The following is a 12,337-nucleotide window of genomic DNA, read 5'->3' as shown; positions in this document are numbered from 1 at the left end:
ACATTTTGGAATTGTATGAATTATTGAATTAATGATTTGTGAACAGTTAAACAGAACACAGTTGAACATTGCTAGCTAACTCGTGTTGAATTTATGTATTTACATTTGAATTGTACATACCACAGATGTCGTCTCCAGCAGTGGTCAAAGCAACACCTTCACCCCATCTTCCAATCCCAGCATGTATTCTACCTCAGTAACTGACAACACATCTATGCAAGTAGATAGCTGCACTCCAGAACAGGGGGTAAGTGGCCATGGGGTAAGTGAATTACTGAGCTATGAAAATCAGTTAAGTAATGCCCCACAGCTGCAGTCCATGCCCAAAAGGAGGACAGTCCTCAACATCTCTCCGCCACCTGAAGACTTGCTAGATGACAGCCGGATGTCTTGTCAGGATGATGGAGGTGACTCAGAGCAGAGCAGCAATATTTGGATGGATGAATCAGGTTCGAATTTCAGCATTATGAGTTCCAGTTCCTATAATGACAACACAACAGTGCCACGGAAATCACGGAAACGTTCACCTAAACAACGACCAGGCTTTGTACGTATAGATGATGAAGAGTCGAATATGGATGTATTTGATGCAGACAGTGCAAAAGGACCCCATTATGTACTTTCTCAACTCATCTCAGAAGGCAAAAGCAGCGCAAGGGGAAGCAATGGGTTGGTATAGCTTTTATTCAAAATTTTAATTGAGCTTTTAAGGTAGTATTCTGATTTTTTTTTAAAACGCATACAGGATATAAATTAAATTTGTGTTTTGTTTTCTTTAAAAATGAAGGGATTTTCAGATATAGACTTCTTTCTTTCCTATTTCATCTATTAAATCATCTGTCCTGGCTAGCACCACGCTCTCTTAAAATTCAAGGTTAAAATGATCTGTCATTTAGAAGAATAAATTCAAGAAATTTCTCAGCTGTATAATGGAATCTCCCTAGTGTAACAAATGTTTGATATACCCTTTAAACTGATTTACTTAAACAAGTGTTTCAGTTTATAACTTGTCTCATAAACAAATCTTTGAATGGAATTTTTTCCTAACATTAACTGCGCCTCCTATTAACTGGTAATGTAGCTTCTGTTGTAGCAAATGTTATCCTCAAATAACAGAGAGCTTCATTTTATCCCCCCCTTCATTCATCGCACACATATGCGCACTTATCTTCCACATGCCCACACACTCATCTCACAGACAAGCCCCTACACACATGAATGCCCTCATACACAAACAATCACCCTCCCGCATTCTCTGTCTCTTTCTCGTACTCACACCCTTTCGCCCTTGCACACATGTGCCCAGCACCCCTCATAGAGGGTAATGGATAGCAATTGACTATATGGTAATCGTATGTATCTATTAACCTGAGCTGTACAGTCTGGTACTATTTGGTAATTTAGAATTCCCGGTAATAAACAACTTTGAATTTCAGTTGCACTTCAAAACTAGATCGACTAAAGAGGAAGTGCCTTCACTGTAATACTATCTGATCTGATATCCCTCACCTAATTTTTTCTTTAAAATTGCTCTTATAATGACAATACACTGTCAACCATTATTGTTAGATTCTGGGGAAAAGCAAACCAAAAGAGGGGGGAAAATGAGTTTTTGAGAATCTCCCAAATCACTAAATTCCTCTTCCTCACCTAAAGGCAGTCCTGTATAGAACAGGAGAAATTGTTTACCTTTTAATGTATTACTTCATTAGCCAACATATTCTTCCCAAAAACACCTGTTCATAAATACTACCTATTTTGTTAAAGAATATAGGACTAGAAAGGACAATTTTCATTCATTGAACCAGTAGCAAAGCTCACAGATTTACTTTCTCTTCTTCAAGATAGCTTTAACAAAATTACATTGATAGTTCTGATAAACCTTTTTATCCTCATCAAAATTTTAGAGTAGAAAAGTGTTCTGTCTCAAAATTTGCTATTGCATACTTTCACCACCAACTCTATGAAGCAGATATATCTCCTCTGTTTGTCACCTCCCTGATCTGTGCTTGAATAATCCTTGACTTAATGGCAGTATTCAATCTCATTTGGCCATGATTATCATTGTCTGAAGGTTTCTAATAATATCAATGTGTTTTGCCATGATTTCAGCCAGTATTACTGCTGACAAGTCAGAATCCAGAATCAATTTTGGCTTTGTAGATCATATTTTGCTTTTTTTTAGTTAATGTGACAGCCTTTTATGGAATCGTAATCTCTCAAGACTGCAGATTTTGTTTCAATAATAAAACTGAAGTTTATTATACAAAAAAACCCAAGCTATCTACCTATAACACCACTTCAGTGATCTTAAAACACATGGCAAAACTAAATCCCATCTGCTCCTTAACACTTTCATTCAAAAATCCAGAGAAATTCCTTCCCTTTCTAATGCATTAAAGATGTGAGGCCTTTTCCCTTGACCACACATTCAGCTGAGAGCTTAGACTTGGGTTCTTTAATAATCTACAAAACTGTAACAGACAGCTCCTGTTCAGCAAGTTTTGTAAGATACATTCATTCACGAGGTGACTCAATCCTTTACATGCTCTGAACCATCTCCTTTTCTAGGAGTAAATATACTCGCTTCTGAACCCAATCAGGTCGTCTTTGAACTGCTGAAAAGTGTTAGAATTTTATTTTTGAAATGCTTTGCTATTTTCTGTTAGCATATCTTTCATAATAAACTCTAGCATTTTCTACACTATGGATGTTAGGCTACCTGTTCTGTATTTCTACTTTTTTCTCCTTTGTTTAAATTGCGGGGCTACATTTGTCACCTTCCAATCTATAGGAACAACTGCTGAGCCTAGATAATATTGGAAGATGATCACCAATGAGTCCAATATTTCCAGAGAACTTCCTTTAGTACTATGGGGTGCAGATGATTGGGCTGTGGCTATTTGTTAGCCTTTAACCCCACTAATTTCTTCAGCACCATCTTCTTCAATTTCTCCCTCTCACTAGACTCTTACTTCCCTGATATTTAAGAAATCATTTTTTTTTGTAAAGATAGAGCCAAAATATGTGCTCAGTTCATAGAATCATACAGTACAGAAGATGCCCTTCAGCCCATCGTGTCTGTACCAACAAAAATATACTACTAGCTATACTAGTGCCATTTCCTCTACTAGGCCAATAGCCATGAATGTTATGACGCTTGAAGTGTTCATCCAAGTACTTTTTTTAAAAGGTTGATGTTTCCCACCTCAACTACCCTCCCAAGAAGCCTGAGATGGAGCATTTCGAGCAGCGTATTTCAGACAACATCATCTCTAGGTGAAAAAGTGTTTCCTCAAATCCCTTGTAAAACTCCTGACTTGTAATTTTAAATTATCCTTCCTCGTTACTGATCCATTAATTATTCTATTCACCTTGACATGCACCTTATAACCTTAAACACCTCTCTCAGGCTCCCCTTCATCCATCTCTCATTGAAAGATAACAACTCAAGCATATCCAACCTGTCGTCATAACTGAAATGTTTCATCCCAGGCAACATCCTGATGAATCTTCTCTGCACCACTGCCAGTGTAAGCACATTCTTCATATAGTATGTTGATTAGAACTGCACCTAGTTCTCAAGCTGTGACCTAACCAAAATCCCGTACAGCTCCAATATGAGCTCCCTGCTGTTACAATGTATGCCACAACTGATGGAAGACAAGGATCTCATATTCCACATCAACCTGTCCTGCCATTTTTAGGGATCTGTGGACAAGAAACCCAGGATAGTTCTGTCACCAATCCCTCTGGTCCTCTGAGCTTCACAGCATCATGCCCTTGTTTTGTTCATCATCTCATTCATTAGGGTTAAATTCTATCTGCCACTGATTGCCATCTGACCAATCCATTTATATCTTCCTGTAACCTGACACCTTCCCCCTCACCGTCAACCATCTTGCCAATCTTTGTGCCATCTGCGAATTTACTTATCATCCCTCCCATGTTCTCATGTACAACATTTATGCATATCACAAACAATAAGGGACCCAGCATTGATTCCAAGAGTACACCACTGCACTCAGGCTCCAGTCACAAAAACAGCCTCCTACGACCACCCTCTGTTTCCTATCACTAAGCTAACTTTGGATCCAAGACAACAAGGTGTAGAGTTGGATGAACGCAGCAGGCCCAGCAGCATCAGAGGAGCAGGAAAGCTGACATTTCGGGCCTAGACCCTTCTGAATACTCCTGCTCCTAGTTCTTATGTTCTTGTGTAGTGCTGCTGGGAGGAGTTTAAACCAGTTCAACAAAACAAAGGTTACTGTGCACGAATTCAGTAGCAATGTTGCATAAGTGAGAAAATTAACCAAGGTAAAGCAAACTGAGCCATATTGTGCCTGGAAGGCGTAATGGGAGGTTGTATGGCCTCTACTTTAATGTCAGGAATATTAATGGCAAGACAGATGAGGTAAGGGTGTGGATTGACACATGGGACTTCGATGTTATTGCCATTACACAGATGTGGTTGAGGAAGGCAAAAGACTGGCAACTTTACATTTCAGAATATGGGATCTTCAGGCAGGACAAGGGAGAGTGCAGAAGTGGAGGTGGTGTCACATTATTAATTAGGGTGCCAGTATCTGCAGAAAGGCGGCACGATATCTTGAAAGGGTTGTCAAATGAAGCTTTGTGGGTAGAACTTAGAAATAAAAAGTCGCAGTCACAGTTAGGAGCGTAGCATAAGCCCCTAAATAGTCAGCGTGCAATTGAGGAGCAGATAGGTAGTCAATTCACTTAAACATTTAAAAATAATAATAGGGTGATTTCAACTATCCCAATATTAATTGGAATAATCGCAATATAAAAGGTTCAGAGGGGGCAGATTTCTTGAAATGTGTACATGAGGGCTTTTCATGCAGTCATGTGGAATATCTGACAAGGTACAGCAAAGTGTTGGACCTAATTCTGGGAATGAAGCTAGGCAAGTGTTTGAGGTGACAGTAGAGAAGCATTTTAGCTGATAGCAAATACAATATTGTAAGTTTTGAATAGTTCTGAGGAAGGGTCACTGGATCTGAAATATGAGCTTTTCCGGCAACTTTGTTTTTGTTTCAGATTTTCAGCATCCGCAGTTCTTTTGGTTTTTATCATGTTTTAAGTTTGCGATGGAAAAGGGAAAGATGGTCTGTGGGGTATCGTGCCTCCTTTCTGCAGATACTGGCACCCTAATTAATAATGTGGCGCCACCTCCACTTTTGCACCCTCCCTTGTCCTGCCTGAAGATCCCATACCCTGAAATGTAAAGTTGCCAGTCTTGTGATATCCTCAACCACATCTGTGTAATGACAACAACATCGAAGTCCCATGTGTCAATCCACATCCTTACCTCATCTGTCTTGCCGTAAATATTCCTGACATTAAAGTAGAGGCCATCCAACCTCCCATTACGCCTTCCAGGCACAGTATGGCTCAGTTCGCTTTGCCTTGGTTACTTTTCTCATTTATGCAACATTGCAACTGAATTCGTGCACAGTGACCTTTGTTCCTGCTGAACTGGTTTAAACTCCTCCCAGCAGCACTACACAAGAACTTAAGAACTACCGGCGCCACGAGATAGCGAGGCGAGGAACAGGGAGCGGGCGCAGCTTAACACGTGGCTGCGCAGCTGGTGTAGGAGGGAGGGCTTCAGATATGTAGATAATTGGGATGCCTTCTGGGGAAGGTGGGACCTGTACAAGAAGGACGGGTTGCATCTGAACTGGAAGGGGGCCAATGTCCTGGGTGGAAGGTTTGCCTGAGTAGTTCGAGAGGGTTTAAACTAGTATGGCAGGGGGGTGGGAACTTGAGCTGTATACCGGAGGTGAGAGTTGATGCAGGTGAGGCAATAGCAAGAGGTAGACCAGCTAGTGGGAAGGAACCAAGGGATCGGTTAAAGTGTGTTTGCTTTAATGCAAGGAGTATCAGGAATAAAAGTGATGAACTTAGAGCATGGATCAGTACCTGGTGCTATGATGTTGTGGCCATAACAGAGACATGGGTTTCTCATGGGCAGGAATGGTTGCTGGATGTTCCAGGGTTTAGAGCATTTAAAGAGATGGGGGGAGAAAGAGGAGGGGGTGTAGCACTACTAATCAGAGAGGGCATCACAGCTACAGAAGCTTCCATTGTCGAGGAAGATCTGCCTACCGAGTCAGTGTGGGTGGAAATTAGGAACAGCAAGGGAGCAGTCACCCCGTTAGGGGTTTACAACAGGCCCCCCAATAGCAGCACGGAGATTGAAGAAAGCATAGGTCGGCAGATTTTGGAAAAGTGCGGACGTAGTAGGGTTGTTGTAATGGGTGACTTTAACTTTCCTAATATTGATTGGAACCTCCTTCGAGCAGAAGATTTGAATGGAGCTGATTTTGTAAGGTGTGTTCAGGAGGGTTTCCTAACTCAGTATGTTGACAGGCCGACGAGGGGAGAGGCCATTCTAGACTTGGTGCTTGGAAACGAGCCGGGGCAGGTATCAGATCTTGTGGGAGAGCATTTTGGTGATAGTGACCGTAACTGCCTCACATTCTACATAGCTATGGAGAAGGAGAGGATTAGGCAAAATGGGAGGATATTTAATTGGGGAAGAGGAAACTATGATGCAATTAGACATGAGTTAGGAAGCATGGACTGGTAGCAATTGTTCCATGGTAAAGGCACTATAGACATGTGGAGACTGTTTAAGGAACAGTTGTTGCGAGTGATGAATAAATATGTCCCTCTGAGACAGGCAAGAAGGGGTAAGATAAAGGAACCTTGGATGACGAGAGCGGTGGAGCTTCTCGTCAAAAGGAAGAAGGTAGCTTGCATAAGGTGGAGGAAGCTAGGGTCAGGCTCAGCTCTAGAGGATTGCAGGCAGGCGAGGAAGGAGCTCAAAAATGGTCTGAGGAGAGCCAGGAGGGGGCACGAGAAAGGCTTGGCAGAACGGATTAGGGAGAACACAAAGGCATTTTACACTTATGTGAGGAATAAGAGAATGGTCAAAGAAAGAGTAGGGCCGATCAGGGATAGCATAGGGAACTTGTGTGTGGAGTCTGAGGAGGTAGGGGAAGCCCTAAATGAGTTTTTTGCTTCTGTCTTTACGAAAGAAACGAACTTTGTAGTGAATGAAACCTTTGAAGAGCGGGCGTGCATGCTGGAATGGATAGAGATAGAGGAAGCTGATGTGCTGAAAATTTTGTCCAACATTAAGATTGACAAGTTGCCAGGCCCGGACCAGATTTGTCCTCTGCTGCTTTGGGAAACGAGAAATGCAATTGCTTTGCCACTTGCGAAGATCTTTGCATCCTCGCTCTCCACTGGAGTCGTACCTGAGGTCTGGAGAGAGGCAAATGTGATTCCTCTCGTCAAAAAAGGAAATAGGGAAATCCCCGGCAATGACAGACCGGTAAGTCTCACGTCTGTCGTCTGCAAGGTGTTAGAAAGGATTCTGAGGGATAGGATTTATGACCATCTGGAAGAGCATAGCTTGATTAAATGCAGTCAACACGGCTTTGTGAAGGGCAGGTCATGCCTCACAAACCTTATCGAGTTCTTTGAGGATGTGACTAGAAAAGTTGATGAGGGTCGAGCTGTGGATGTGGTGTATATGGACTTCAGCAAGGCATTTGATAAGGTTCCCCATGGTAGGCTCATTCAGAAGGTCAGGAGAAATGAGATACGGGGAACTTAGCTGTCTGGATACAGAATTGGCTGGCCAACAGAAGACAGCGAGTGGTAGTAGAAGGAAAATATTCTGCCTGGAAGTCAGTGGTGAGTGGAGTTCCACAGGGCTCTGTCCTTGGGCCTCTACTGTTTGTAATTTTTATTAATGACTTGGATGAGGGGATTGAAGGATGGGTTAGCAAGTTTGCAGACGACACGAAGGTTGGAGGTGTCGTTAACAGTATAGAGGGCTGTTGTAGGCTGCAGCGGGACATTGACAGGATGCAGAGATGGGCTGAGAGGTGGCAGATGGAGTTCAACCTGGATAAATGCGAGGTGATGCATTTTGGAAGGTCGAATTTGAAAGCTGAGTACAGGATTAAGGATAGGATTCTTGGCAGTGTGGAGGAACAGAGGGATCTTGGTGTGCAGATACATAGATCCCTTAAAATGGCCAGCCAAGTGGACAGGGCTTTTAAGAAAGCATATGGTGTTTTGGCTTTCATTAACAGGGGGATTGAGTTTAAGAGTCATGAGATCTTGTTGCAGCTCTATAAAACTTTGGTTAGACCGCACTTGGAATACTGTGTCCAGTTCTGGTCGCCGTATTATAGGAAAGATGTGGATGCTTTGGAGAGGGTTCAGAGGAGGTTTACCAGGATGCTGCCTGGACTGGAGGGCTTATCTTATGAAGAGAGGTTGACTGAGCTTGGACTTTTTTCATTGGAGAAAAGGAGGAGGAGAGGGGACCTAATTGAGGTATACAAGATAATGAGAGGCATAGATAAAGTTGATAGCCAGAGACTATTTCCCAGGGCAGAAAAGGCTAACATGAGGGGCCATAGTTTTAAGCTGGTTGGAGGAAAGTATAGAGGGGATGTCAGAGGCGGGTTCTTTACACAGAGTTGTGAGAGCATGGAATGCGTTGCCAGCAGCAGTTGTGGAAGCAAGGCCATTGGGGACATTTAAGAGACTGCTGGACATGAATATGGTCACAGAAATTTGAGGGTGCACACATGAGGATCAATGGTCGGCACAACATTGTGGGCTGAAGGGCCTGTTCTGTGCTGTACTGTTCTATGTTCTAACTAGGAGCAGGAGTAGGCTATCTGGCCCCTCGAGCCTGCTCCACCATTTAATAAGATCATGGCTGATCTTTTTGAGACGCAGCTCCACTTAACCGCCAACTCACCATAACCCTTAATTCCTTTACTGTTCAAAAATTTATCTAGTCTTGCCTTAAAAACATCCTGCGAGGTAGCTTCAACCACTTCGCTGGACAGGGAGTTCCACAGATTCACAACCCTTTTGCTGAAGAAGTTCCTCCTGACTTCAGGCCTACATCTGCTTCCCTTTATTTTGAGGCGATGCCCTCTAGGCCTAGTTTCACCTCCTAGCGGAAACAACCTCTCTGCCTCTACCGTATCTATTCCCTTCATAATCTCATATGTTTCTATAAGATCTCCCCCCATTCTTCTGAATTCCAATGAGTATAATCCCAGTCTACTCAGTCTCTCCTCATAATCCAAACCCCTCAACTCTGAAAACAAGTGAGGGAATCTCCTCTGCACCCCCTCCAGTGATAGTATATGTCTTCTCAAGTAAGAAGACCAAAACTGCACACAGTGTTCCAGGTGTGGCCTCACCAGGACCCTATACAGCTGCAGCATAGCCTCCCTGTTTTCAAACTCCATCCCTCTAGCAATGGCAGACAAAATTTGCCTTTTTAATCACTTGCTGCACCTGCAATCCTACTTTTAGCGATTCATGCATAAGGACACCCAAATCCCTCTGCAAAGCAGCATGCTGCAGTTTTTTTACCATTTAAAACATAGTCCATTTTCCTGTTGCTCCTGTCGAAATGGATGACTTCAACCTTATCAACATTGTATTCCATCTGCCAGACCTCAGCCCACTCACTTAGACTGTCTATATCCCTCTGCACACTTTGCTCTACCGCTCAGCTTAGTGTTATCTGCAAATTTTGACACGCCACACTTAGTCCCCCAACTCCAAATCATCTATGTAAATTGTAAACAATCGCAGTCCAAACACTGATCCCTGAGGTACGCCACTAGCCACTGACCGCCAACCAGAAAAACTCCCATCTACCCCTACTCTTTGCTTTCTACTGGTCAACCAATCCTCCATCCGTGCCAATACATTACCCGTAATACCATGCAACTTTTATCTTACATAGCAGCCTTTGGTGTGGCGCCTTGTCAAATGCCTTCTGGAAATCCAGATACACGACATCCACAGGTTCCCCATTGTCCACGATGCAAGTAATGTTCTCACCGAATTCCACCAAATTAGTTAAACACGACCTACCTTTCATGAACCCATGCTGGGTGCTCCCAGTGGGACAATTTATATCCAGATGTCTTGTTATTTCTTCCTTAATGATAGATTCAAACATTTTTCCCACTACTGAAGTTAAGCTGACTGGCCTAAAATTACCTGCTGTCTACTTCCTTTTTTAAACAGTGGCGTCACGGCTGTTTTCCAATCTGCAGGAACCACCCCAGATTCCACTGAATTTTGGGAAATAATTACTAGTGCATTTGCTTTCCACCATCACCTCTTTTAGTATCCTGGGATGCATTTCATCAGGGCCAGGAGACTTGTCTTCCTTTAGCCCCATTAGCTTGCCCAGCACTGCCTCCTTAGTGATAATCATAGTTTCTAGGTCCTCACCTGCTGTAACCTTCTTGCGATTAGTTTTCGGCATGTTATTTGTGTCTTCCACTGTGAAGACTGACACGAAATAACTGTTTCATGTCTCGGCTATTTCCTCATTCCCAGTTATTAAATTGGCCTCCACATCCTCTAAAGGACCAGTGTTTACCTTTGCTACTCTTTTACGATTTACATATTTTTAGAAACTTTTGCTGCCTGTTTTTATATTCTGAGCTAGTTAATCTATCTTACTTTTCTTTATAACTTTTCTTGTGGTTTTCTGTTGGCCTTTAAAGATTTCCCAGTCTTCTAGTTTCCCACTACTCTTTGCATTTTTTGTATTTTTTTTTCATCTGATACTTTCCTTTATTTCCTTAGACATCCAGGGCTGGGTCCCTCTTTTTTTCCTACAGATCTTCCTTATCTCTGGAATATACTTCTGCTGAGCACTCTGAAAAATTGTTTTGAAAGTCCTCCACTGTTCCTCAATTGACCCACCATAAAGTTTTTGCTCCCATTCTACCTTAGCTAATTCCTCCCTCATTCCTTCATAGTCTCCTTTGTTTAAGCAAAGGACATAGGTACTGGGTTTAACCTTCTCACGCTCCATCTGTAATTTAAATTTGACCATACTGTGATCGCTCCTTCCAAGAGGATCCCTAACTGTGAGATCATTAATTCTTCCTGTCTCATTACACAGGACTAGATCTAGGATAGCTTGTTGTCTCGTAGGTTCCATTACATATTGTTCAAGGAAATTATTGCAGATGCAATCTAATAAACCCCTCCTCAAGGCTGCCATGACCAACCTGGTTTGACCAATCAATATGTAGGTTAAAATCCCCCATGATAACTGCTGTACCATTTTTACATGCAGTAGCTATTTCTATGTTTATTACCTGCCCCACCACAATGTCATTATTTGCTGGCCTGTAGGCCACACCTATCAGTGACTTGTTCTCCTTGCAATTCCTAATTTCCACCCAAACGGATTCAAGGCTTTGTTCAGTAGAACTTGTATCATCTCTCACTATTGGCCTTGTATCATCCTTAAAAATTAGAGCAACACCACCTCCCTTACCTTTCTATCTGTCCTTCTGAATAGTTTGATACCCCTGGATATTTAACTCCCAGTCATGACCATCGTGTAACCATAGCTCTGTAATGGCCACTAAATCATACCCATTTGCCATGATTTGCACCATCAAATCATCTGCCTTGTCTCGAATGCTCTGACATCTTGTACCCTGGCACTGGGCAGGCAACACACATGCAAGATTCAGTATCCTGCTCACAAAGGATACTGTCTATCCCCCTGATGATGAAATCCCCTATAACTAGAATCTGTGTTTTTGCTTCAGCCCTCCCCCCTCTTGAATGGACTCCTGGACCAATTGACTCCTCCTTCCTGCAGCCCTGTTCCTCGTTCACGCGGGGAGAAAGTGCCTCATAGCTGTGGGACAATGTCAAGGGCTGCGGCTCCTGTGCTCCTGTCTGCAGGGTCCCTCTACCTGCCTCACTCTCAGTCACACACTGCTGCCCCTGCCCGCTGATTGAATTCATATTAGTTAATCTACTAGATGTGACTGCGTCCTGGAACACAGCATCCAGGTATTTCTCCCCCTCCCAGATGTGCTGCAGTGTTTGGAGTTCAGATTCCAGCTCATCAGCGTTGAGCCAGAGCTCCTCAAGCAGCCAACACTTGTTGCAGATATGGTCACTGCCATTCTCAAGGGAATCAGCTAGCTCCCACATCATACAGCTACAACACATCACCTGGCCTGCCATCTCTACTTAGCTATTTAAAATTAATTAGTTTTGTGTTTAGTTTCGCAGTGTTCTCTGCACCAGTAAGTTTACTCCGTTACATACTCAAACAGACTCTGGCTTTGCCTTCCAATCCGCTCCGAGGATTTGGGGTCGAGGTGACCACCCCGAAAGATAACAGAGATGAGGAAAAAGAAATACAAATAGCTTACCTGCTCACCACACTTTAGTCGTTATCATCAGGTTAGAGGATGGGAGACGCTACGTG

At 42.9% G+C, this 12,337-nt stretch overlaps 1 protein-coding gene across 3 annotated transcripts in view; it reads left to right on the top strand.

The window, feature by feature from the left end:
* Nucleotides 1–12,337, top strand: part of nfat5b (nuclear factor of activated T cells 5b) — a 253,303-nt gene that overhangs the window by 155,991 nt on the left and 84,975 nt on the right. For all 3 annotated transcript variants that reach the window (XM_048546462.1, XM_059651737.1, XM_048546463.1), the window contains one exon: nt 126–669. In XM_048546462.1, coding sequence (XP_048402419.1) covers nt 126–669 — 544 coding nt within the window. The remainder of the gene's footprint in view (nt 1–125; nt 670–12,337) is intronic.

The sequence above is a fragment of the Stegostoma tigrinum genome, chromosome 16 (genome assembly GCF_030684315.1).
Source record: "Stegostoma tigrinum isolate sSteTig4 chromosome 16, sSteTig4.hap1, whole genome shotgun sequence".
Lineage (NCBI taxonomy): Eukaryota > Metazoa > Chordata > Chondrichthyes > Orectolobiformes > Stegostomatidae > Stegostoma > Stegostoma tigrinum.
This window is presented reverse-complemented; position numbering and strand designations above follow the sequence as displayed.